Source organism: Lepidothrix coronata, unplaced genomic scaffold (genome assembly GCF_001604755.1).
Source record: "Lepidothrix coronata isolate B3197 unplaced genomic scaffold, Lepidothrix_coronata-1.0 Scaffold199, whole genome shotgun sequence".
NCBI lineage: Eukaryota > Metazoa > Chordata > Aves > Passeriformes > Pipridae > Lepidothrix > Lepidothrix coronata.
The window spans coordinates 1,038,597-1,063,795 of NW_016690379.1; the positions used below are offsets into that span (position 1 = coordinate 1,038,597).

The 25,199-nt window shown below is 64.0% G+C and overlaps 2 protein-coding genes across 2 annotated transcripts; both read left to right on the forward strand.

The window, feature by feature from the left end:
* The first annotated feature begins 6,382 nt into the window (after nt 1-6,382).
* PIK3C2B (phosphatidylinositol-4-phosphate 3-kinase catalytic subunit type 2 beta) lies at nt 6,383-21,697 on the forward strand. The gene is made up of 32 exons (XM_017832260.1): nt 6,383-7,264; nt 8,798-8,898; nt 9,019-9,173; nt 9,290-9,410; nt 11,121-11,232; nt 11,326-11,405; nt 11,485-11,548; nt 12,041-12,187; nt 12,433-12,466; nt 12,806-13,001; nt 14,167-14,289; nt 15,103-15,270; nt 15,448-15,559; nt 15,648-15,790; nt 16,423-16,611; nt 16,721-16,814; nt 16,889-16,983; nt 17,063-17,243; nt 17,564-17,671; nt 17,760-17,852; nt 18,213-18,342; nt 18,583-18,719; nt 18,838-19,007; nt 19,163-19,319; nt 19,399-19,508; nt 19,586-19,787; nt 19,871-19,995; nt 20,071-20,188; nt 20,344-20,425; nt 20,520-20,626; nt 20,709-20,837; nt 20,913-21,697. The coding sequence occupies exons 1-32, from the start codon at nt 6,383-6,385 to the stop codon at nt 21,099-21,101; spliced, it is 4,854 nt and encodes a 1,617-aa protein (XP_017687749.1). The 3' UTR covers nt 21,102-21,697.
* A 703-nt stretch (nt 21,698-22,400) lies between these two features.
* PPP1R15B (protein phosphatase 1 regulatory subunit 15B) lies at nt 22,401-24,208 on the forward strand. Its single transcript, XM_017832085.1, has one exon. The coding sequence runs from the start codon at nt 22,401-22,403 to the stop codon at nt 24,147-24,149; it is 1,749 nt and encodes a 582-aa protein (XP_017687574.1). The 3' UTR covers nt 24,150-24,208.
* Nucleotides 24,209-25,199: the final 991 nt, after the last annotated feature.

Here is a 25,199-nt window from a genome sequence, read left to right on the forward strand (position 1 = left end):
AAAAAAAAAAAAAAAAAAAAAAAAAAAAGGGAAAAAAAAGAGAATTTTTCATGTATGCGTTTATCTATATTAATAATTTCCCCTCCCGGAGGAGATGCGGGTCCCGCTCGCTGCTGCGAGGCGTTCCCGGCGCTTCCCAAAATCTCCGGCTCATCCTTGTGCTGCTCCAGCGCTGGGAACCCCAAAAGCCCCGCGGCGGCGGCGTGGGGGGGGACCCGAGGCTGCCCCCCTTTCCCCCGGGCACGGTGCAGGGTCGGGGATCTTGGAATGCCCCCTCGGGCCGCAGGGAGAGGAAAGTTGGGGTGTTTGTGTGAACGGAACAATTAAATGGTCCCCGAGAAATCGCAAAGTTGGTCAGCGGCAAAGAGGAGAGGGAGGGTGGGGGTCCCGTCCCCTCCCGGCGTGGCAGAGTCCCCCCCCGGCACAAGGAAGGGGACAGACGTGGAAAAGGCATGGAGACAGGGATGGGGAAGGGATGGGAGTCAAGGAATCCTGGAATGGTTTGGGTCGTGAGGGACCTTAAAGATCGTGTCGTTCCAACCCCCCTGCCATGGGCAGGGATGCCACCCGCTGGATCAGAGGATAGGGACAGGGACAAGGACAGGGACAAGCCAACCCTCGTGTGCGGCCAGGCAGAGTCAGCTCATCCCACCAAACCTCGGTGCTGGGGGCAGGAGGCACTCGTGAGGGTGCTGGGGGGATGTTGGGGTGCTCCCTCTGCTGCTGCAGAACAGCCCCCTGGATCCGGGACCGCAGGAACGCTCACGAGGAGCAAACTCCGGAGATGCGGGAGCTGTTCCTGCCGGCTGCCCGCAGCTGTTCGTGTGTGTGAGGCCGAGCAGGGACGGGATTGTTCCCTGGATCTGGGTCGGGCTGAGCGAGCACCAGCGTGACCAGGACAATCAATCCTTCCCTTCCAGAGCGGGAGGGACGGGATAACAGGGAGCTGTGGGGTGAGGAAACCTGCCTGGCGCCCGGCTCTCCCGGGATAACCGCCCCGGCGAGGCGCTGCCCCACCTCCGCGCCTCCCAAATTCCACGGCGAGGTCGGGCAGAGGATCCGGCCGGAGGAGCTGAGGAGCTGCCCTTGCAGCCCTGCAGCCCCTGCTCCGGGGGTGCTGCAGTGGGAGCGGGTGCTCCGTGTGCCGGGATGCACCAGGATGTGGGAGCACAGGGATGCCCCGGGCTGTGGGCTGGGGAGGGGGGGGAGAAGGCCGGGGGGGCTGCAAAGGCCGGGGGTCCCACGAGGAGGGAGCAGCAGGGCTGTGGCAGCAGCAGCAGCACCCCCAGCCCCATCCCAAGCACCTCCAGCCCCATCCCGAGTGAGGGGTGACCGTGTGTGTGTCCGGCCTGTGTCCGTGGGTGTCCTTGGGCTGTGGCTCTCCCAGAGCATGGGAATCCTGCGGGATGAGCAGCCCAGGGAGGTGGTTCCCACTGCAGACTGGGCTGGGTCTGCTGAGCGTTGTGGGGCCCCTGCACCCCGGCAGGGTGCTGTGGGCTGGGGGTGCTCCCCCACTGCTGCACATCCTCGGGGCATTCCAGGAGGATCCGTGTCCTCTGTGGATCCCGCTCGGGATCTGGGTCAGGGAGAGCCCCATGGCAACAGGGAACACTTAGGAGCATGTGGCACGGATACAGCTGCCGCCACAGCAGTGGGATCCATCCCCTGGGGCTGACCTGGAGCACTGGGATGTGGGACACGGGGCAGGGAGGGCAGTGCTGCCGCTTCCCAGCTCGTCCCAGCTCCTGTGAGCAGGCAGGATGCTTCCCGTGGGTGCTGGTGTGGCAGGGAGCGCCAAGGCTGTGCCGTGCTTCCCATTGCTCAGCTTTCCAGGGCATCTGTGGGGCTCCAGCCCCTCCTTCCCCTGCTGACCCCAGGTAGGCTGTGCCACCCCAGCGCTGCCGGTGCGGCCGGGCAGGTGCCAGGGAGGAAGCCAAGATTTGCATAGGAGGCAGTGCTGGCACCGGGCAGAGCCTGGCGTGACCTCCAGCGTCCCCCAGGGGGGCCCAGCACCCCAAAAACCCGGCCCTGGGGAGGGTGGTGGGCGCTGGAGCAGCACGGGCTGAGTAATCTGGAAAGTCTGAGCGTGGGTGAGCTCCGGGGCCAGGAGGGCTCCAGGTGTCAGGAGGGCCTTGGCCTTGCCATCAAGGTGAGGGGTCTGCAGTGCGTGGGGACACTGTGGGGTCACAGGGGGGCTGGTGACTTTAGGGAAGGTCCCACCTTGCTCATCCCTGCACTCTGCAGGTGCTGGGGGAGGTTCAGCACCTCCCGTGGATCTCAGAGCGTGGCTCTCACACCTCGTGGATCTCAGAGCGTGGCTCTCCCACCTCGCTGCAGTCAGGGCTCTGACATCCCCCCCAACCCCACCCTGGTGGGACCCCCTCCGTGTCCCCTCCGTTGTCCCCATCCAGGACTCAGCTCCAGGTGGTGCCTCCAGGATCTCCCTCCTTTGGCTGCCCTGAGTTGGGGCTTTCCCGTCCCAAACCCGACCCACCTTCCCAGGGCAGGATTTCCTCCCGAGGGTGGAAATACGTAGAAAATGATGGAAGAGCCTTTGGCATCGTCCAGCCTCACATCCTGCCTGCTCTGGAGAGTGGAGAGCTTGGACCAGGCTGGACTTTGCTATTAATAGGAGATGTATCAGCTGGAAGAGGAAGAAACTCCTCCTGCTGAAAGGCAACAGGTTGGAAGCAGGGCTGGATCGTGGGAGACAGGGATGAGCTCTGGGCCCTTCCTACCCCACTCCTGAAAAAGGCTGGTGACAGCTCCTGGCGGGGGCATCCAGCTCCAACCCCCTCTGGAAACCCACGAGCACAGTCCCTGGGATTGCCTGAGAGATCCTGAAATGCCCCATTTCCCTCCTGTTTTGGAGGGGAAGAGGAGAATCGAGAGCGGAGAGTTTCTTCTGGAGGTGGATTCCACCTGCTCTGGGGGTGCTGGAGCTGCTGGGAGCCCTGGGAACCTCTCCCCCCATGCCATGAGCTCTGTGGGACAAGGACCTGGAGCATCCCTGCTGCCAGGGGATGTCCCAGGATCCAGTGCATGCAGGGAACTTTGTCACCCCGCTGACAGCGTGGCTGGGGACAACCAGGAGCAGCTCCATGTCCCCAAGGCAGGGCCATTCCAGCAGCTGGGAATGCCGTGGCTCACCCTGCTCAGGGCCATTCCAGCGGCTGGGAATGCCGTGGCTCACCCTGCCGGGTGGGAGCAGCCGGGTGGATGGATGGACCCCCAGCCCCAGAGGTGAAGGCTGGTGCTTTATCCCTCTCAGGGCCGCTCCTCCCTCCGCTGGATTATAAATGGGAGTGAATTGTCTCCCTGATAGGCATAACCTCCATCCCGCTCCCACCGCCGGGAATGTGCCCCTCCAGGGCTTTGCTTCCTCGCCCTCGGATGTTTGATGTCCTCCCAGATGTCCGTGTGCTCCCAGTGCAGCTGCCTGTGAGGGGGAAGGGAGGGATGGAGGGATGGGGGCCACAGGGAACCCCCCCAGCTCTGCCCTGGGATCCTGTGCCCCCAGTCAGGGCTGGCTCTGCCATGGGATCCCGTGGGATCCCGTGGGATCCTGCTCGGTGTCCCCACACCAAGCAGATGCTGCTCAGGTGCCAGGAGCAGGGGTGGGCACAGGGTGTCTGCAGAGGGGGCTGGGCCCCCCTAAACCCCCTCAGCCTAATGATGGGATCATTAAGGTTCTCATCAAACCCCAGGAGCGCTGGTTGGGCACCAGTCCTGCCCCTGGACGGGCACCTGGAGGGCCACCAGGAGAGCTTGGGGCTGTTCCATGTGGATTCCACCTCCACGGTCCATCTGCTGCCCCAGCTGCTGTGAGGGAAGGGGCTGAGCCACCTGCCTGTGGGTGCTCGTGGTGTCCCCAGCCCAGGTGGCATTCCCTGGTTTGCAGGCAGACCCCTCCCACCCCCCACGTGGCTTTTCCCTGGCTGGTGTTGGCACTGGGGGGTTGCTGTGACCAGTCGGGGTTGGACCTTCCTCCCCATCCCCGTTCTCGCCCCAATCCCCATCCCCAGGTGCAGTTCCAGCCCTGTCCCACCGGGATCCTGGGCTCGACCCCACGGGGACATTTCTCTCCTCAGAACGTCAGCAAGATGCAGATGTTTCTCTTGGAGATGAGAGCGGAGTTGTGGCTTTGTCAGCCACAAAAATCACTCCGGGTTTATTGCTTTTGGGTTAAAAGCCCGTTTTCTTTGTTCGGCTTCCAGGAGCCCGGGACTGCCAGCTTTTGGGATTTCTGTTTTTCCAGGAAAAGCCCACAGCTGCCAGCAGGGCCTGAAAAGCCAGGGAAGGGAACATTTTCAGCCTGTCATTCCCCCCGGAGCCATTTTTTTCCAGTCAGAAAGCACAGAAATGCTGGTCGGGCTGGTGTTGGGGGGCTGGGGGAGGCTGTGCTGGGGAGGGGATGGATCAGCCTGGAGATGTGGAGCCTGGACCAGGCTCATTAGCAGCCATCTGGTCCTGCACACCCCGGGGTCAGGGGGGCCCGTTGGAGGGTGGGGAGGGGGTGACGTGTCTGGGGGGGCTGGGAGGGGACAGTGACACCACAGGGGACCGGCCTGGTGACACTGGTGCTGCTCCCCTGGGCTGGAGGAGTGTGGTCACCGGCACAGCCCGGGCTGGACGTGGTTGCCCCGTGCTTGGGGTGGGATGTGGGGGGCACACGTGGGGCCAGATGGGCTCCTCCATCCCTGGGATCAGAGCAGGGTCTGCCAGCCTTCTCCTTGCTCCTGCATTCTGTGGTTAAGGGTTTTCCTGCTCCCCCCCAGTCGTGGGCACAGCGAGCTCAGCGATGCCCAAAGCCCTCGGCGGTGCCTTCCACAGCAAAAACACTGGGAAGGGGCAGTTGCACCCTTTTACCCTGAACTGGAGCATCAACCAGAGCCCAGTGTGGTGCACAGGAGAGCCCAGGGTGACAGCAGGGGTCCCGTGTCCTCCCTGTGTCCCGAGGTTCACGAGCCAGCCCTGGCCAGAGCCCCAAAACACTCCTCTGCCTCTCAGCTCCAGGGATTTGAGGTCCTGGCCATCCCCCAGGGCTCTGGGCTCGCTCCACTCTTCTGTTTAACATCCACTTAGTTATTTATTTTGCTAGGAAGGGAAGAGGAGGTGTCACATCCTTCCCTGGGGAGCACGAGCTGCAATCACCACCCTCTGCAGGCGCCGGGTCGGGAGCCAGGGAGCAGATCCCAGTCCAGCCATTCCTGCTCTCCCCTGCACAGCTGAGTGCTGTGGAGCAGCTGCATTTTGAGGGCTGGGGGGAGGCTCGGGGGGATCCATTCAAGGGGGTTATTAGAGCTCAGTGTGCTCTGGGTGTCCATAGTGCCCAGGCTGGTGGATGCTGGGGAACAGCAGCAGGATCCAGGGATCTGTGGGAGCTCCAGGCTGTCCTGGGCCTCTCCCAGAACAGGGTTTGGAGGCAGGATGCTGTCACCCTCAGACCTTCCTTACTCTGCTCATCTTTTCCATGCTCTCTCAGAATTCCCTCGTTTTGCTGGCGAGGGCTGATTTTTTATCAAGTGGTACAATAACGGTGCTGAGCTGAGCAGGGGGCTCAGAGCCCTTCCTTGGAGATACCACAGGATCATGGGCACAGCTGCCCAGCCCATGCCAGGGCAGCTCCCCAGGGGTTTCAGGGTGACTCAGCCCCAGCTGCAGCCCCGGCCCTGGGCCCTCCCCAACCTGGGGTTTATTTTGTCCTCGGGGAAATACGTTGGGTTCCAGCAATAGACCCAACAGCTGCTGTGGGGCCAGACAGCCCTGCCTGCCCTGCCCTGCCTGCCCTACCTGCACTGCCTGGCTGGTGGCCATCAGGTCCTGAGGAAGCAGCAAAATCTTTATTTTTACCCTGTGGCTTTGCTGAGCCCCTGCATGTTTCCTTCTTTCCATGGCAGAGAGGAAGGGCTGTGCCACCAGCTGCCAGCCTGGCCTTCCTTATCAGAGGGTCAGAGAATCACAGAATGGTTTGGGTGGGAAGGGATGTTCAACTCACCCAGTTCCACTTCCTTCCATGGGCAGGGACACCTTTCACCAGCCCAGGTTGCTCCAAGCTCTGTCTATCCTGGCCTTGGACACTTCCAGGGATGGGGCAGCCACAGCTCCTCTGGCCAACCTGTGCCAGGGCCTCACCACTCTCACAGGGAAGGATTTCTTCCCAATATCCCATCTAAACCCATCCTCCTTCAGTTTAAGGCCGTTCCCCTTTGTCCTATCACTCCACGTGTCCCAAGTCCCTCTCCATCCTCCTTGCAGCCCCTTCCTCAGCCCACCCTCAGCACCCTCACCCTGCCCTGCCCACAGGTAGCCAGCGGAGCAGCAGCATGGCCTTCTCCTGACCCGCCATCCCGGCAGGAAGCGGCGCGGGTTCCCGGGAGCGATGTCGGCGCGGCGCGGCCATGGCGAGCGCTGGCAGTCCCTGGGGATCAGCCGCAAGGAGCTGGCGCTGGCCGAGGCCCTGCAGATGGAATACGACGCCCTGTCCCGGCTGCGGCAGGACAAGGAGGAGAGCCGGGCCAAGCAGCGGGGGGAGCGGCCCCTCATCTCCTGGGACGACCCCGCCGACAGGAACGGCTGCTCCGGGATCAAGGCGGCGCGAGGCCTGTCCGGCTCCGACCCCACGCTCAGCTCCAACGGCCCCGCCGAGCCCCAGGGCCCCCCCGCGCCCCCCGGCCCCAGCCCCCCGCGCCCCCCGGACCCCCAGCCCTGGCTGAAGGGCCCCCTGAGCGGGGACTACCTCTACATCTTCGAGGGCTCCGGGGGGGATTTCCTCGGGGAGCCCCTCAATGGCACCTCGCCCCACGACGGCAGCGGCGGCTCCCCCAAGAAGCTCTCGCCGCCCCCGCTGCCCCCCCGGCACCCGCTCTGGGGCTCCCCCGAGGGCGGCCAGCGCCTGGGCAAGGGGTCCCCGCCGCCCTCCAAAGGCCCCCAGCCCAGGGACATCAACATGTTCTCGGCGGCCCAGGAGCGGGCGCAGGACAAGCTGCTCGGCCGCCGCATCTCCGAGGAGGATCCCTTCGGCCTCGGTGGCTACGGCGGCATCGACGCCATCACCTGCCTCAACCTCAAGTCCACCTACGAGTCCGGGGTGCTGAGGGAAGCTTCCCGGGGCTGGAAGGAGGGCAGGAGCATCTTGGAGAAGGAGTCGAGCGGGAAGCCGGTGGCTCGGAGCAAGACCATGCCCCCCCAGGTGCCCCCGCGGACGTACGGCAGCAGGAAGAACCTGGCGCCCGGCAAGAACCGCAGGATCTCCGTCGACCCGGTGAGAGGCTCCTCTCTCCCTGCCCTGGAACAAGGCTGGGATGGAGCTGGGAGCTGGGAACCCAGCGCTGGGCTGTGAGCTGTGGGTTTGCTGCGTGCCCTTTGCTGCGGGTGGGTTTTACTCGTCCCGTCGCTGTGGCTCCTTGGGTTCCTGTTTGTGCCGTGGGCAGAGGGATCTGTAGGCAGAGACATCGTCCCCAGGGATCAGTCAGACTTTTTCCAGGGGTGTGAGATCATGCAGCCATGGCCAAAACCCTCTGGGGTGGGAGAACTGGGTCCGGGAGCCAAGCAGGGCAGATCCCACCCGGGATCCCTTTGCCACTGAGTGGGTGGGGTGTTCCATGTGCTGCCTCCTCTCCTCACCCTCATGCCTGGACACTGCTGGACCCCAGACCCTGCAGCCAAAGCCCAGTGCCCACTGGAGGGCACGAGCAGTGCCCAGTCCCATGGTGGGAGCTGCTCCAGGGATGCTGGTGCCAAGCTCTCCGGAGCCTGTAGGTGGTTTGCAATGGGCCCATGTCCTGCCAGCTCATGAAATGTCACCAGATCCTTCAGAAAGAGATGGGAGTCTCCTCCTGAGAGCTGGGAGATCCCTTTCCTGTTGGCTCACAGCATCCTTTCCAATCCCAGCTCCCTTCTTCCCTGAGCGGTGAGTGGGATAACTTCCCGCTGCTCCCAGAGGCGTCAGGGAATGCTGGCACTGCCACTGGCTCACCCTCGGGGCTGCCACATCCCTTGTCCCTGCTGGGATGCCCGTGGCAGGGGCAGAGCCCCGGCTGTGGCACAGCTCATCCCACCTCCAGCAAGAGGAGGAGATAAATGACAGCAAAAGTCACCTTCCTCAGGGATCCCCCCTCCCCGCGGGGCCAGGGGCACAGCAGGGGCTCCCGAAGTCACTCCTGGCTTTCTAAGTGCCAGAACCTAATTATAAAAGAGCATTAAAATTGCCTTTAGTGGCTGCAGCGCTCCCCACCTCCCCGTGCCTCCCGGGAGCTGCTGCCTGGGTTAATTGCTCTGACAGAGGGGCCTTTGTTCGCTGCCAGAGAGCGATGGAGCCCCCGGGACCCCCACGCTGGGGGGGGCCTGGCACGGCAGTGCCACCTGCCCCGGCACTGTGGTGGGAGAGCAGTGGGCAGGGCACGAGCAGGGGTTCCCCTGCAGCACCCCCATGGCCTGGGGACAGTCCCTGCCCGTCCTCAGGTCTGTCTCTGCCCACCCCTTGTCTCCCCGAGGAATATCCCTGATGGGGCTTTTGGAAGTAACTGGGAGTGGGCAGTTTTTGGGCGGGTGGTGGGGTCTTCCTTCTCCCAGCCGTGGGAAAGGTGCCACTGACGCATCCTGGGGCCAGTGCCCACCTGCCACAGCCCTCCCCATGCCAGCCCACGTCCCCCTGTGCTGCTGCCAGAGCCACTTTGCCCCCACCACAGTGACCCCAGGGGGGCAGTGCCTGGGGGGATGCAGTGAGCCCCATCCCGGTGGGCTGGAGCCCCAGGGAGGCGGTGCCCAGCTGATGGGCTCGTGCTCTGCCCCATAGGTTGCCCCCCGGCCTCACTCCTTCACCAATGGCTACGAGCTCTTTGAAGTGTCCGAGGAGCGGGACGAGGAGGTGGCTGCTTTCTGCCACATGCTGGACGTGTGAGTACCCAGCCAGGGCAGGAGCCTCCCGCTGCAAAATGCCCCCAAACAGGCATTTTTCGGGGGCTGGGGCAAACCCCAGACCCGGGCAGCGTCCCTGACCCGTCCCTGCCTCCGCAGGCTGCGCTCCAGCTCCAGCACCGAGGACTATTCCCTCACGGGGCTGGTGTGGAACGCCGTGAACCTCAGCCCGGAGCAGCTGGGCCACGGCGTGAGCCTGAAGGTGACAGTGGTGTGTGACAGCCTGCGGGAGCCCCTCACCTTCACCTGCGACTGTGAGTGCCCCACGCCGCTCGGGGACCCCCTTTGTGGCCCCCCGGTGAGGGCTGGGGGGGGATCCCACCGTTCCCACCCCCCCAGGGGCTCACGGGGCTGCTCCTCCTCCCCGCAGGCTCCTCCACCGTGGACCTGCTCATCTACCAGGCGCTGTGCTACACCCACGACGAGCTGCACGCCGTCGACGTCGAGGACTTCCTGCTCAAGATCTGCGGCCTCGAGGAATTCCTGCACAAGTGAGTGGCCAGGGAGGGGGCACAAACCCAGCAAAACCCAGCCCAGGAGCTCCAGGACCCAAGCCCGGCCTTGGCAGGGCGTGCTGGACGTCCAGGGCTGATCCCGGTGTGCACAGCGGGAGCCTCCCCGCTCCGTTTTCTGCCTCTGGAGCTGTGTCGGTGCTCCTGCCAAAAGCAGCACGTTGGGAGCATCTTTCCCGGTGGCAGGGTGTCCGTCACGCTCCCCCACGCGCCTGGAAAACGGGCTGGAGAGCAGGGAGCTGCCAAAAAAGCTCTTTGGAGGAGTATTAATAACAAGCCGTGTCACTGAGCGGAGCCCAGCTTCTCCCAGCCCACTGGTTAAATTCCAGGAAGAGGTGGGAAAGGGATGTCAGGGGTGCAGGAGCATCAGGGCTGTGCTGGGCAGAGCCAGGGGTGGGTGATGGGAATCCCTCCTGCCCTGCCTCACTGCATTTCCTGGAGGAATTCTGTGTTTCCACGCGGGTTCGGGGGTCTGGAGGCTCGGGAGAGCTCCCTGCAGAGGGGCATGCAGCAGCCACAGCTCCGGGCAGGAGCCAGCTCCTGGTGCTGGAGAGCTGCCCTGGGCCTGGCCCTGCCACGGGAATTCGGTGGGAGCTCTGCCAGGGCCTCCAGGAGCTGCTGGTTTGGGCCCTAAAGGGACGGCTGGGAATTGCCGGGACCGGGAGAGGCTGCACGGCACCGGAGCAGAGCCCAGCTCTGCTCCTGCCACCCAGAGGGGCTCCAGGGCCACCCAAAGGGGCTGTTCCTGTCAGTGCTGAGCCCGTGGGTTTCCAAACAGCCCAGTGCAGGTGTGTACAGGTGTGTACATGCGTGTACAGGTGCGTACAGGTGTGTACACGTGTGTGGGTACAGCAGCATCTCTGAACCTGCCGTAGGAGACTCAGGGCTGCCAGGGATCACCCAGCTGCAGGGTGGATCCACCCATCCAGGATGGTATTTCCCAAAGGGACAAAGCTCCTGCTTTTTTGGCAGGGAACAGGGAACATCCCGGGCACGGAGCAGGGCAGTCCCCAGTGAACATTTCCACGTATCTCCCGGGGCCCTCAAAGGGTCTCTGGGAAAGCCCCGGGACATAAAGCCCCTTTGTCACAGGTCTTTTCTTCCCACATCTTCCCGTGGCAGAGGAGATGCTGGAAGTGCCAAACCCCCCCTGCAGAGCCAGCCGGGCCCTTGAGCTCTGCAAACCAGGCTGAGCTGCTGTCACTGGGACTGAGCCAGGGCTGAACTGGCTCCTTCTCCCCGGAGCCAGCAGAGGAAGCGGGTCTGGATGGCAGAGTGGGTCCCACTCCAGGGGGGCTTCCCATGCCGGTGGGCACAGCGGGATCAGGCTGTCACTCCTTGCTCCGGGGCTCACCCCAGCCCTGCTGCCAGCCAGAGCATCCTCCAGCTCCTCAGATCCATGCTCTGCTTCCCACGCACCGCCGGGCACGTCCTGGCACGACGGGCTGCTCCGCTCCCGGCCCCGTCGCGCCGGCAGGGCCGGGCACGGCTCTGTGCAGGGCGCAGGGGAAGGAGGGAAAACAATGGCTCATTCTCCGGGTTTCCTGGTGCCACAAAGGTCCGTTTGCAGGCCAGGAGGCCGCCCTGAGCCCCAGCCGAGGCTGCCCGGCCATGGGATGTCAGGACGGGGCAGCCCGGGTGGGATTTTGGGGCACGGCATGGGATGAGCGTGAGGTCGTGTCCCCGCAGCAAACACGCCCTGGGCAGCCACGAGCACATCCAGCACTGCAGGAAGTTTGACACGGACATCCGGCTGCAGCTGATGAGGAGGAAGGGGGTGCGCAGCGACCTGGCCCGCACGGTGGGTGCCGGGGGCGCGGGGGGCATCGGGGGGTGCCTGTGCCATCCCCCCGTGGTGGGGGCATCCCCGCTCAGCATCTCTCTCCATCCCCAGGCCAGCGACGACCAGAGCCCCTCCACCCTCAACCACTACATCCACCTGCAGGAGAGGCCCATCAAACAGACCATCAGCAGGTAGGGGGGTGCAGCGGGACCGGCCCCCCACTCCAGGGGCCCGCCTGGCCGGGGCTGAGCTCTGCTCCCTGTCCCCCAGGCAGGCCCTGAGTCTCCTCTTCGACACCTTCCACAACGAGGTGGATGCTTTCCTGGCGGCCGAGGTGAGCAGCAGGGCTGGAGGGGGGTTTTGGGGGCTCCCTTGCCTGGTTTGCTGTGGGTTCTTTCCCCTGTTCGTTGTGGGGCTCAAAGGGGGTGTCAGAGAAAGGGAGTGGCTGTGAATCGTAGAATCATCACAGAATCAGGGAATACCCTGGGCTGGAAGGGACCCACAGGGATCATCCAGTCCAACTCCTGACCCCCCACAGGACACCCCAAAATCCCACCCTGTCCCTGAGAGCGTTGTCCAAACCCTCCTGGAGCTCTGGCAGCCTTGGGGCCGTGCCCACTGCCCTGGGGAGCCTGTTCAGTGCCCCACCACCCTCTGGGGGAAGAACCTTTCCCTGAGATCCAACCTAACCCTCCCCTGACAGGGGAAAATAGAGGAAACTGAGGCACAAACTGACACATCCCCCAGTGCCGGGTGTGTGCCGGGGGGCAGCCCCTGCCCCCTCAGCTGCCCGGGGGTCCCACATCAGCCCCTCTCTGCCCTCCAGGGAGACTTCCCCCTGAAGGCAGAGCGGGTGATCCAGTCTGTCATGGCCATCTGCAACGCCCTGGCAGCCGTGGAGTCCCAGGAGATCACGGCAGCCCTCAACCAGATGCCCCCCTGCCCCTCCCGCATGCAGCCCAAAATCCAGAAGGTGAGTGGGGGGGAAAGGGGGTGGCTCAGCCAGGGGCTGCGGAGGGGAAGCACGTTGTCACATCTGGCTGCTTTCCCCCGCTTCCTCCCGCTGCACCACGTGGAAAATTCCCGAATTATCTGGGAGCAGGCAGCTGCCTGGCTCTGGCAGCCAGGGCTGGTTACGTAAAGGCCGCCTCGGCTCCCCCGGCAGCGCGGGGCTGGCGCTCAGGGGGCTCCTGTGGTTTCTCTTTTTTTCCTCAACAGGATCCAAATGTCCTGGCCAAGAGGGAAAATCGAGGTATTTCTGTTCTCCTTCTCCCCCCCCCCCCATTCTGGGCTCGAGTTCGTGGTGCTTTTAATCTTCAAGCCCCTCCCCTTTCAATTATCAAAGCCAAAAAAAAACCCCAACGTGCTTGAAAGCGTTCTGGTTAAAAAAAAAAAAAAAAAGAAGGAAGGTTTCTGGGGAGGTTGTTGTTGTGTGAACTCCAAATGGGAAGGCTGGAATTGTCCCTCTCATTACTTTGTCCTGGGGGAAACCTGCCCTGGGGTCCCTCCAGCATCCCACACCCGGCCCTGAGGGGTGTCCCGGGAGGCAGTGGGGTCCACAGGGGGCTCATCCCTGTCCCTGTTCCCTCAGAGCGGATCGTGGAGAGCCTGACAGCCGCCATCCTGGACATGGTGGAGCTCTACTGCAGCACCTTCAACGCCGACTTCCAGCCGGCCGTGCACGGGAGCCGGGAGCTGGGCGTGGCACAGGAGGCTCAGCTCCTCTCCTGCCCCCTGTCCTTCACCGTCTATGCCACCCACCGCATCCCCATCACCTGGGCCGCCAGGTAAGGGCGGCTCCAACACACCTGGGCGGGGCTGGCCCTCCCCTGGAGGAGTGTCCTCCTGTCCCAGATGTTCGCAGGCACGGAGGGAATAAGGGCTAACCCAGCCCCAGCCTCCTGGATTGGGATTCCAGGACGGGAATAGAGAATTAGAATATCCTGAGTGGGAAGGGCTCGTTATGGGGCTCTGAGGGTGTGTCAGAGAAAGGGAAAGGCCATGAATCATGGAATATCCTGAGTGGGATCCCGCAAGGATCACTGAGCCTGACTCAGGGCACCCCAAAATCCCACCCTGAGCCTGGGGATGCTGGTGCTGATGGGCAGGGAGGGATGCTCACCCGAGCTCTGGATGGGATGGCTCTGCTGTGCTCTCCCATCCCATCCCTGAAGATCCCAGGAGCAAGGGCTAACCCATCCCGATCCTCCTGGACTGGGATTCCAGAGTAGGATCATAGACTCCGAGAATTATAGAATATCCTGAGCTGGGATGGAGCCACAGGGATTGTGGAGTCCAATTCCTGTACCTTGCGCAGGACACCCCCAAATCCCACCGCGAGCCCGGGGGTGCCGGGGGGGAGGAGCTGCGCTCTCCCCATCCCAACCCCACGGATCCCGCCGCATCCCTCCGGTCCCACACCGCCCCCGGGGGAGGTGACAGATGGCCCCACGGAGCGGCCCCACGCCCCACGGGCCCTTTGTTCGGTGCCTCGGTGCCCGTGCCCGGCGCGGGGGGCCGGGGGGGGGTGTGTGATGGGGGGCGCGGGGTGGGCGAGGCAGCGGCGCCGGCAGCAGCCGCCCCGCCGGGGACCCCTCGCCTTTGTGCTGCCCTTAATGTATTCCCCTTGGTGGCTGGCTCCGAACAAAGGCGGCAGCCTGGGAAATGCCGGCAGCCCCTGACCCCCGGCGCCCCGCCGCCCTGCCCGGATTGTCGCTCGGCACCTGCCACATGGCAGGGCCCCCCCGCCGCCCCCCGGGGACGGGATGTGCGGTGGCATATGGTGCTGGGGACGGGGGGGGCTCCTGGCTCTGCCCCCCCCCCTTTCCCGAGCCTGGGGAAGGCGTTGGGTTCAGCACCTCCATCCTCCCGTTTGCCCCGTGGCAGGGCAGCCCCCTGGGTACCAGCTCCTCTGACCCCCCCCAGCTCATGGCCCCCTCTCTGCCCTCGCAGCTACGAAGATTTCTACCTCTCCTGCTCCCTCAGCCACGGCGGGAAGGAGCTGTGCAGCCCCCTGCTCACCAGGAAGGCCCACGTCTACAAATACCTCTTCCACCTCATCATTTGGGACCAGCAGTAAGGCAGTGCCCCAACCACGGGGTGGGCACGGGGGTCCCGGTGCCATGCCCAGCCACACTGCCTTCCTCCTCCTCCTCCTCCTCCTCCTCCTCCTCCTCCCCTGCTCCAGCAGATTCTCTCTGCACCTCTCCCTGGCTTTGGGGTGTTGGAAGCTCTTGTGTCATTCCCTGGAATAGCAGCGGCCCCAGCACCAGCTCTGCCCTTCCAGACCTGCCTGTAGCACCCGGGAAAGGGGATCTGCTCCAAAAATAGCCCCGGGAGCAGGCAGGGAGGCCAGGCCGGGCCCTCGCCACGCCTGGCATTCGCAGTGTGCGGGGAGGTGGGGATGGGATGGGATAATTTTAGAAGGTGCCCCAAGGACAGGCACCCGGCGGGACGGCCACGAGCAACCCCCTTCCCCCGGGATGTAGCTGCCACCCTGGGCTCCCTGGGAGGAGGAGGAGAGGAATCGGAGAGGAATCTCAGCCCTGGGGTCCCACACGGCCCCCCCAGGCTGTGGGACAAGGTCAGTGAGCAGTGGGGGGTGTCCATGGCAGCCCCCCTGTCCCACGGTCACCTTCCCAGGACAGGGACAGGACCAGCTGGCTCTCCCCAAACCCAACTGCTCCCTGCAGGGTGTCTACCCACGGTAGGGGACCTCCATCCCACAGTGGGGACACGGAGCACCCCCCTGCCAGCAGTAAAGGCGTCAGTAAGGCTGGGCTGTCCCAGGGCACGTTTGGCATCCCAAGGGGGGGGGCTGGAGCCATGGGGTGCTGGGAGTGCCCATCCCTGGCATGGCTGAGCCTCTCTCTGATCGTTGTCTTGCAGGATCTGCTTCCCAGTGCAGGTGAACCATCTCCCACGGGAGACGCTGCTCAGTGTCACGCTCTTCGCTGTGCCCGTCCCACCCCCAGGCAGCTCCTCCGACACCAACAAGCAGCGGCGGGTCCCCGAGGCCCTGGGCTGGGTGACCACCCCCCTCTTCAACTTCAGGCAGTACGTGGGGTGTCCCACCACCACCAAGGGGCCGTGCTGGCATCCCCGGGGGGCACAGGAGGGTCCCCAGTGCCGTGGGGTCCCCAGCGTGGGGACAGCACCACTGCAGCGGTGCCACCCTCCGGCCCTGGCAGAGTGGCCCCCACTGCCAGGCTCTCACCCCTCCTCCCCCTCCAGGGTCCTGACCTGTGGCAGGAAGCTCCTGGGCTTGTGGCCGGCGACCCAGGACAACTCCCGAGCCAGGTCGAGTGCCCCCAACTTCCACCAGCCCGACAGTGTCATCCTGCAGGTACGTCCTGGCACGGGGGGTTCCGTGGGACACCCCCCCCTCCCCGAGCTCCACGTGTGGATCCCCTCACCCTCTGCCTCTGCCCCAGATCGACTTCCCCACCTCGGCCTTTGAGGTGAAGTTCACCAGCCCTCCCGCAGCCGAGTTCAGCCCCCGGTACGAGTTTGGCAGCCTGGGGGAGGAGGAGCAGCGCCAGCTGCGGGAGGCCATGCAGAAGAAATCGCTCTACTGGTGAATAAACGGGGGTGGCATCACCCTGCTGGGGAGGGGGGGCACTGCTGAGAGACCCCCAGCACGCACAGGGGGTGTCTGAGGGTCTGCCCCTGCCCCTGGCAGGGATGAGGCTGGAGCTGGTGTTTTCTGGAGCTGTCATCGGTCCTCCTGAGCTCTGCCCCCCCTGGCTGCCCCTCTCTGGCCGTGTCCCCTCAGCAGGGACAGCTGCCCAGCCCCTCATCCAGCCTGGCACGGCCAAGGGTCCGTAAACGGGGGATCAGGTGTCGGCAGCTGTGCCGGGATCTGCTGAGCAGAAACCTGTGGGGTGGGCAGGGGTCTCTGGGCAGGGGGACTCCCTGTGCCTGAGAGTCCTGGCTGTACCTTGGGGGACAGTCCTGCTGTCCATCAGCCCCTCCTTCCCACGGGTAGAGCCGTGGTGGGGATGCAGGGAGGGCTCAGAGGGGTTTATCCCACACACCGTGCTTGGGGGGACAGAGGGATGACACCTCCCCAGTCTGCCAGCCCCATCCACAGACAGAGGGATGCCAGCTCCCTCCATGGCCAGGCCCATCCCATCCCTGTGGTTTGGGGGCACAGGGATGACCCTCCCCAGCCCTGTGCCCCCCGTGCCATGCCCCCCTCACCCCCAGGCTGACGGATGCAGACCGGCAGCGGCTCTGGGAGAAGCGGTGCCACTGCCACGCCGAGCCCGGGGCCCTGCCCATGCTGCTGGCCAGTGCCCCCAGCTGGGACTGGGCCTGCCTGCCCGACATCTACGCCCTGCTCGGCCAGTGGACCTCCATGAGCCACCAGGATGCCCTGGGGCTCCTGCACGCCACGTAAGCCACCCCTGGGCCATGGGTGGGGGGGTGCACCCTGTGGCACTGCCACCCGCCCTGCATGGGGATGCTGAGGGTGCTGCCTCCGTGACTCCTGTCCCGGGTGCAGTTTCCCAGACCAGGAGGTGAGGAGGACGGCCGTGCAGTGGATCGACTCCATCTCCGACACGGAGCTGCTGGACTACCTGCCCCAGCTGGTCCAGGTGTGTGGTGGCACTGGGATGTCTCATGGGGTGCCCACCGGTCCCACTGTGCCCCAACGCTGTGCCCTCCCCAGGCCCTGAAGTACGAGTGCTACCTGGACAGCCCCCTGGTGCGCTTCCTCATGAAGAGAGCGATCTGTGACCTCAAGATCACCCACTACTTCTTCTGGTGGGTTTGGGGGGCTCTGGGGGTGGCGAGGGGGGTCCCCTGGGCCTCGCCTGACCCGCTGTGCCCCTGCCCTGAGCAGGCTGCTGAAGGATGGGCTCAAGGACTCCCAGTTCAGCATCCGGTACCAGTACCTGCTGGCAGCCCTGCTGTGCTGCTGCGGGAAGGGGCTGAGGGAGGAGTTTGACCGCCAGTGCCTGCTGGTCAGCACGCTGGCCAGGCTGGCACAGCAGGTCCGGGACGCTGCCCCCTCCGCCCGCCAGGTGGGTGCCGGGGTGCTGGGAGGGGGTGCCGGGCTGGGTGTCAGCCCCCCATCCCATACCCACCCATCCCACACCCATCCATCCCATGCCCATCCCATCCCATCCTGTGCCCACTCTATCCCATGTCTACCCTGTCCTGTGCCCACTATATCCCATGCCTGCTCCATCCCATGCCCACCCCTTCCCATGCTCACCCTGTCCCATTCCCACCCCGTGCTCACCCAATTCTGTGCTCACCCTGCCCCTTACCCACCCCATCCCACACCCATCCTTATCTCACCCCATCCCATGCCCACCCCCGGCCCGTGCCCGCCCCACAGGGCATCCTCCGCGAGGGGCTGGAGGACGTGAAGCAGTTCTTCAAGGCTCACGGCTCGTGCCGGCTGCCGCTCAGCCCCAGCCTGCTGGTGAAGGGCATCGTGCCCCGGGTGAGTGCCGGACCCGGGGGGCACCGGGGGGGTCTCCTGTGCCCGCTCCCAGCTCGCCCTGATGGGCTGTGCCTTCCTCCCGTGGCAGGACTGCTCCTACTTCAACTCCAACGCCGTCCCGCTCAAGCTCTCCTTCCAGAACGTGGATCCCCTGGGGGAAAACATCCGAGTCATCTTCAAGGTGAGCCTGGCACGTGGCACCTTTGGCCATGCCCAGACCCCCGGCACGACCACCCCAATCCCCTGACCCTCATCCCCCACTGCCCCCTGCCTCTAATGTCCCTCCCCCTGCCTCTGACGTCCCTCCCATGGTTCTGATGTCTCTCCCCTGTCTCTGATGTCTCTCCCCTGTCCCTGATGTCCCTCCCCTGGCTCTGATGGCTCTTCCCTATGGTTCTGATATGTCTCCCCTGTCTCTGATGTCTCTCCCCCTGTCTCTGGTGGCTCTCCCCTGTCTCTGATGTCTCTCCCCTGTCCCTGATGGCTCTCCCCTGTCTCTGATGTCTCTCCCCTGTCCCTGATGGCTCTCCCCTGCTGGCAGTGTGGCGATGACCTGCGGCAGGACATGCTGACGCTGCAGATGATCCGGATCATGAACAAGATCTGGGTGCAGGAGGGGCTGGACATGCGCATGGTCATCTTCCGCTGCTTCTCCACGGGCCGTGGGCGAGGTGAGCGGGGTCAGGGCATCCCAGGGGGGCACGTGGGGCTGGTGATGGCACAGGAGGCCCTGTGGGGACCCGTGATCCACCTTTGGTCTGACCCCACCAGCTCACGTAGGAGCTTGGCTTTGCGGGCTGTCACTCAGTGGTGATGATTGGGAGGTGCCTGGGTCAGTGGCAGAGTGGGGTTGGGGTCTCGGTGCCCCCCGGGTGGGTTGGAAGGGTCTCACCCTGTGTCCCGGCCGCCAGGCATGGTGGAGATGATCCCCAACGCCGAGACCCTGCGCAAAATCCAGGTGGAGCACGGCGTGACGGGCTCCTTCAAGGACCGGCCGCTGGCAGACTGGCTGCAGAAACACAACCCCGAGGAGGACGAGTATGAGAAGGTGAGGAAGAGCCTGGCAGCGTCCCTGCTTATGTCCCCCCCTCCAGGGATGAGACCCCCTTGCTTCCCATCACGTCCAGGCTTTCTCCACGCCTGCTCTCTCCTTCCCTCCCTCCCAGGCCGTGGAAAACTTCATCTACTCCTGCGCCGGCTGCTGCGTGGCCACCTACGTGCTGGGGATCTGTGACAGGCACAACGACAACATCATGCTCAAGACCACGGGCCACATGTTCCACATCGACTTCGGCAGGTTCCTGGGCCACGCGCAGATGTTCGGCAACATCAAGAGGTGAGAAAAGCCTCGGGTGCCTCCCTCTGCCCAGGGGGACTTTGGGGGGTGAATCCCCCTCTCCTCGTCCTGGTGGTGGGTGAAGCCCCCTCTCCTCTGCTGGTGTGGTATCCCTGTCCGTGCTCACCTTCTGTCCCTCCTCTCCCCCGGCGCAGGGACCGGGCGCCGTTTGTCTTCACCTCGGACATGGCCTATGTCATCAACGGCGGGGACAAGCCCTCCAGCCGCTTCCACGACTTCGTGGACCTGTGCTGCCAGGCCTACAACCTGATCCGCAAGCACACCCACCTCTTCCTCAACCTGCTGGGGCTGGTGAGAGCCGGGGGGCCGCAGTTTCCCCCCTCCCAGGGGTCCCCCTGCTGCCTGCCCTCACCCCTGCCTCGCTTCCCAGATGCTGTCCTGTGGCATCCCCGAGCTCTCCGACCTGGAGGACCTCAAGTACGTCTACGATGCCTTGAGGCCACAGGACTCTGATGCCGATGCCACCACCTACTTCACCAGGTAGAGGACAGGGGTGGGTGAAGGGGCAGGATGGAGGGACAGCAGCACCGGCTCCGCGCTGAGCACATTGTTGGCAGGTTGATCGAGTCCAGCCTGGGCAGCGTGGCCACCAAGCTCAACTTCTTCATCCACAACCTGGCGCAGATGAAGTTCACGGGCTCGGACGCCCGTCCCACGCTCTCCTTCGCCCCCCGCACACACACCCTCAAGACGTCCGGCCGGATCCGCGACGTCTTCCTGTGCCGCCACGAGAGGGTCTTCAACCCCAGCAAGGGCTACGTGAGTGGGGACAGCTGGGGACAGCTGAAAGGGTGCACTCAGGGCGCCCCGGGGTCCCACCTCACAGCCCTGCCTCCCCCCAGACCTACGTGGTGAAGGTGCAGCGGGAGAGCCCGGGCGAGGTGACCTTCGTGCAGCGCACCTTCGAGGAGTTCCAGGAGCTGCACAACAAGCTGCGCCTCCTCTTCCCCTCCTCGCTGCTGCCCAGGTACCCCCGCAGCCCCCCAGCCCCCCGGGGCTCCCCCCAGCCCCCCCGGGCTCGGCTGAGGGTCCGTCCCTGCAGCTTCCCCAGCAGGTTCGTCATCGGGCGCTCACGGGGCGAGGCGGTGGCCGAGCGGCGCAAGGAGGAGCTGAACGGCTACATCTGGCACCTGATCCACGCGGCCCCCGAGGTGGCAGAGGTGGGCAGCTGGGGCAGGGGGCTGTGGGGAGGTGGGGGCAGTGCCAGGGACAGCAGCATGGTGGGACAGTGCGCTGTGGGAACATTGGTGCGTGCCCTGTGCCCCGAACGGCGGGGACGCCACTGCCACCACTAATGTCACCTCCTCCCCTGCAGTGTGACCTCATCTACACCTTCTTCCACCCCCTGCCCCGGGACGAGAAGGCAGCTGGCACCAACCCAACCCCAAAGCCGGCAGGTAGGGAGGGGGGAGGACAATGGAGGGAAGCAGTGGCAGGGGGTGATGGTGGGGGGCTGCTGTCCCACCCCACCCCTGCTCTCCTCCTCTCCAGACGCCACATGGGCTCGTTCCCTGGGGAAGGTCGGCGGGGAGGTGAAACTCTCCATCTCCTACAAGAACAACAAGCTCTTCATCATGGTGATGCACATCCGGGGGCTGGTAGGTGCCCGGTGCCCGGTGGGAGCAGGGTGGGGGTCCCTCCCCCTGCTGCACTCACGAGGCCCCCCTGCTCTGCCCACAGCCCCCCTTGCAGGACGGCAACGACCCCGACCCCTACGTCAAGACCTACCTGCTGCCCGACCCCCAGAAAACAACCAAGAGGAAAACCAAAGTGGCCCGAAAAACCTGCAACCCCACCTACAACGAGATGGTAGGTTGGGTGGGGCCGGGGCTGGGGGACCCGGAGGGGGCCGTGGCTGAGGGTCCGTCCCTCTGTGCCCCACAGCTGGTGTACGACGGGATCCCCCGGGGGGACCTGGAGCAGCGGGAGCTGCGGCTGAGCGTGCTGAGCGAGGAGGGCTTCTGGGAGAACATCCTGCTGGGGGAGGTGGGCATCCGCCTGCGCGACCTGGACCTGGCGCAGGAGAAGATGGGCTGGTTCGCCCTGGGGTCCCGCGGCCACGGCACCCTCTGAGGGACCCCCCGGCACGGCCCCCGCGGCGCTGCCCACCCCGGGGTGTCCCCGAGGGGTCCTGCCACGGGTGCCTCCTTTTTTAAGTTTACCTTGTGTCAAGGGAGCAACGTGGGGCGGGAGGGGCGGGCAGAGGCGTGGGGGGGCGTTTCGGGGCTTATTTCTTCCTTTGGGATATCTGTATTTTAATTTTTTTTAATAACGAGTAGCCGGGCACTGGGGGCGGAGGGGAGAGGGAGGTGGTGCAGGGCTTTGCTGTGGGCTGGGGGGGGTGTGTATCCCCTCCGGGTCCAGCCCCAGCCTGCCTGGAGCCGGGCAATTCCCACCCCGGGGAATTCGCTCCCAAAGGAGAGCGGCGTGGCGGGGTGCCCGTTCCGTGTGGCTGAGCCCTCCCCGATGCCACGGGAAGGGGACAGCCGGCCCATCTCCCTGTCCCTGTGCTGTGGGGACATCCATCTCCTCGCCTGCCACCCGGCCCCGGGTGCGGGCTTGGTGCCTGTGGTGCTTTGTTTACAGCGACAGCTCCGTAAACGGACGAAATGTTTCTCAGGATCGAGAATAATGAACTTAACCTTTATATTAAAAGTTTTAAATATTGGTTCTGGTGGCACTTGGGCCGAGGGGGGGCCTGGTTTTTGCCAGCAGAGGAGGATGGGGGAGCTGCTGGGGCTGGGAGAGCTGGGACCCTCCTGCCTCGGGACCCTCCTGTGTTGGGACCCTCCTGTGTTGGGACCCTCCTGTGTTGGGATCTTCCTGCCTGGAACAATGGTGGGAAGTTACAGGAGGTGAAAGGCACAGGGCAACACGTGGATGATGCCTGTACCTCTGCCTGCACCTTTGCACATCTGTCTGCACATCTACCTGCAAATTTACCTGAACCCTGCTTGCCTATCTGCCCACACATCTGTCTGCGCCGCTGCAGCTCTAGCTGCTCTTCTGCCCGCACCTCTGCCTGCACATCTACCTGTACTTCTGCCTGCACATCTGCCTGCAAATCCACCTGCACCTCTGCACATCTGCCTGCCCCTCTGCCCGTGCATCTATCCCCACCTCTGCCCTATCGTCCCCAGTGCCCAGGGAGCACAGGGACCCCGCCCGAGGGGCTCCTTTCCCGGGAATGCCCCCCGGCCCCCCGGGGACCCCCCAAATTCCCGGCGGGCGGGGCGGGGCCTCTCGGGGCGCCCCCGCTGCAGTTCCGCGCTCCGCCACCGGGGGCGCTGCCGCGCGGGGCCCGCCGGCTGATGCAATCCCGGAGGGGCGTGGCCACGGGGGGAGGGGGCGGGCTCCCAACGACACCGCCCAATGGGCGTCGGCGGCGCGAGGTGGGCGTGGCGGGGCCCGGCCCCGCCCCGCCCCTCCCCGATGAGCGGAAAGCGCCGAGGCGGCGGCGCCGCCATTTTCTGCCCGACGCCGCATCAGGATGGAGCCCAGACCCGACCCGGAGCCGCCCGCCGCCCGCCGAGCCCTCAGACCCGCCGCGCCACCACGGAGCGCCGCCTCGCACACCCCTCCGCACCGCTGGCAGCGCTGAACGGCCCCATGGAGCACAGCGGACGCGAACGCGCCGGCTGGGCCCGGCTGGGCCTGGCCGCGGCCTGGCCGAAGCTGGCGGGGCCCAGCGCGGCTCCCGCCGGCGGCTCGTCCCAGGCGAGCCCGCCCTTCTCGTGGCTGCGGGTGCTGTCGCAGCTCCTGTCGCCGCTGCCCGCGCTGCTGCAGCGGCTGCTGCCCGGCCCCGCGCTCAGCACCGCGCTCTGCCCCGCCAAGGCGCCGCCGCCGCTCGTGCTGCTGCCCCAGGCGGAGGCCGCGCCGGGCTGGGCCGAGGAGCCCCCGGAGAAGCGGGCGGAGGGCGGCGCGGAGCCCCCGGCGGGGCTGTGGGGGGCCGGGCTGGTGCGGAGCGCCCTCGCCGTGGACTGGTACGTGCTGGGTATGGAGCAGAGCAAGAGCCACCTGCCGCAGCCGCTGCGGGCCGAGGCCGTGCCCGAGGTCGAGTTCCTCCGCAGCAAGCGCCTGGCGTTCCTCCAGCGCTGGCACCTGCCCGTGCCCGACCCCGACCACGGCTACCACAGCCTGGAGGAGGAGCAGCAGCACAGGGATGTTCGCCGGGAAGCTGCGGGGCGCTGGGACCAGCGGGGCGGTGCCGGGCAGCTGGAGCAGCCCGAGGATCCAGGGAGACAGCCCGTGGAGCAGGAGGGGGTCCGGGATGCGGAGGAGGAGGAGGAGGAGGAAGCGTTGCCTGAAGGGGATGGTGAGGACTCGGACACAGAGCAAAACCTCCCGGTTTCGACCAGACCTGCGTGTGCGAATAAATTAATCGATTATATCATCGGGGGAGTTTTCAGCGGGGAGGAGAGCGAGGGTGAGGAGGACTGGGATGATGATGGTGATGATGATGACGATGACGGGTTCGACAGCGAAGAGCTTCCCTCGGACTCAGAGGCCGGCAGCCAGGACGGGGAGAGGCTTCACCTCTGGAATTCCTTCTATAGTTTGGATCCCTACGACCCTCAGAACTTCACAGCCACCATTCAGACATCTTCCAGCGATCCGGGAAGGGAGATGTCGGATGTGGAAGAGGAGGAGGAGGAAGAAGAAGAAGACTCGTGGGCAGAATCCTCCTCAGGCTCTGCTCATAGTTCTGAAGAGGAGGACGAGTGGGACTGTGGCAGCGTGGATGAGGCAGAAAGCTTGAAACTTTGGAACTCGTTCTGTACCTCGGACGATCCATATAACCCTCTAAATTTCACGGCAGCCTTTCAGACCGCAGAGAAAAAAGGGACGCCGAGTTCGGTCCCTGTCGAGCACTTCACTGTGTGCCGGGTACAGCTGGAGAGACGCAGCTGTGGGCTCGGTGACTTGGGGCACCGTGGGATTTTGTCCGGCGAGAAAGCTGCGAATTCCAAGCGGAAAAAGGTATATTTTTGCTTTATATTCGTGTGTTTCGGGGCTGCTAAAAAAAACCCCCTCACAACAAACCCACATTGCTCCGAGCAGTGCGGAGTGGGTGAGGTCATTCCAGCATTCCAGATCTGCCTCCATGAGCTTACGTGCTAATTATTTCCCTGGAATTTTGTGCCTCATCCTCGACACGTGATGGGAAATTTTGTCAACAGTTTCTTTTGTAGACTTGAAGTTAAATTTTCTTTTTAAGATGCGGTTTCTCTTCTCAGTCTGGGGTGTAACGTGGTGTCGTCATCAGAGAAACTCCAGCGCTGTGGCGTCGGTTTTTCCCCGAGAAACTCCAGAGCTGTGATGTGTTTTCCTGGAAAGCACCAGTTTCTGTGGGGAGGAATTTTGATGAAGCGATTTAGGACCTTAAACTGAAAGCGTTTTAAACATTTTAGGATTATTTTTTTTTTTGTAACCCGAGCAGGCTTCTTAACGTGTTCTGGAGTAGGAAGAACTCGTTTAGCACGTGTGGGGTGTGTCACACGTGTGTTGGGTGTGTCACACGTGTGTTGAGTGTTAATGTATGTTGACAGCTGACATATGGTTAACACATACTTGAGTTGACCACTGAAGTTTCCATACAAATTGTGGTGATATTCCCATTTCCATTTCAGAGAGTATCCTATATTATAATCCAGCAGTTGTTTATATAAGGGATATATTCAGGAACTGGACTTTTGAGACCAAACTGGAAATATAACGTGTTTTTTGAAGAATTTGGGTGTTAAAAAGCCTGTAATACCTGTGCCAGGATGCAGGTAAATAGCAATTCATCCTCTGCCCGGTTTTGTGGTGCTGCAAATGTCCAGGGTGGTTTTTCAGGTGTGATGTCTGAGTGTTGATACCTCAAACATTTATATGAGTAAATGGCTCGTGGTGTAACAAGTCATCAGAATAGAAAACCTGTATAATTCTTGTTTTAGTGCTTTTACAGCAGAGACCTTTGGTTTCTCCCTTAATTTAGGTTAAGAACACGGGGAGGGAGCAGTGCTGGACCCTGCCCAGGGGTGTCCCAGGGGTGCAGAAGCAGCAGGAATCCTTGGCTCTGCAATGCCAGGCCATGGTGAAAGAAGGATGATGTGGCTGCAATATCCCACCTGACGTCACAGCCCCGGAGGTTGTGCCCCAGGGTGGCTCAGACTGATGTAAAAACGC

Excerpts from the sequence above, each read along its gene's own strand:
- PIK3C2B (XM_017832260.1), top strand. The coding sequence starts at position 6,383 with ATGTCGGCGCGGCGCGGCCATGGCGAGCGCTGGCAGTCCCTGGGGATC. Across the intron at positions 9,174-9,289 it reads CCTCACCTTCACCTGCGACT|GCTCCTCCACCGTGGACCTG; the intron begins GTGAGTGCCCCA and ends TCCTCCCCGCAG. Across the intron at positions 17,853-18,212 it reads ACATCCGAGTCATCTTCAAG|TGTGGCGATGACCTGCGGCA; the intron begins GTGAGCCTGGCA and ends CCCTGCTGGCAG.
- PPP1R15B (XM_017832085.1), top strand. The coding sequence starts at position 22,401 with ATGGGCGTCGGCGGCGCGAGGTGGGCGTGGCGGGGCCCGGCCCCGCCC.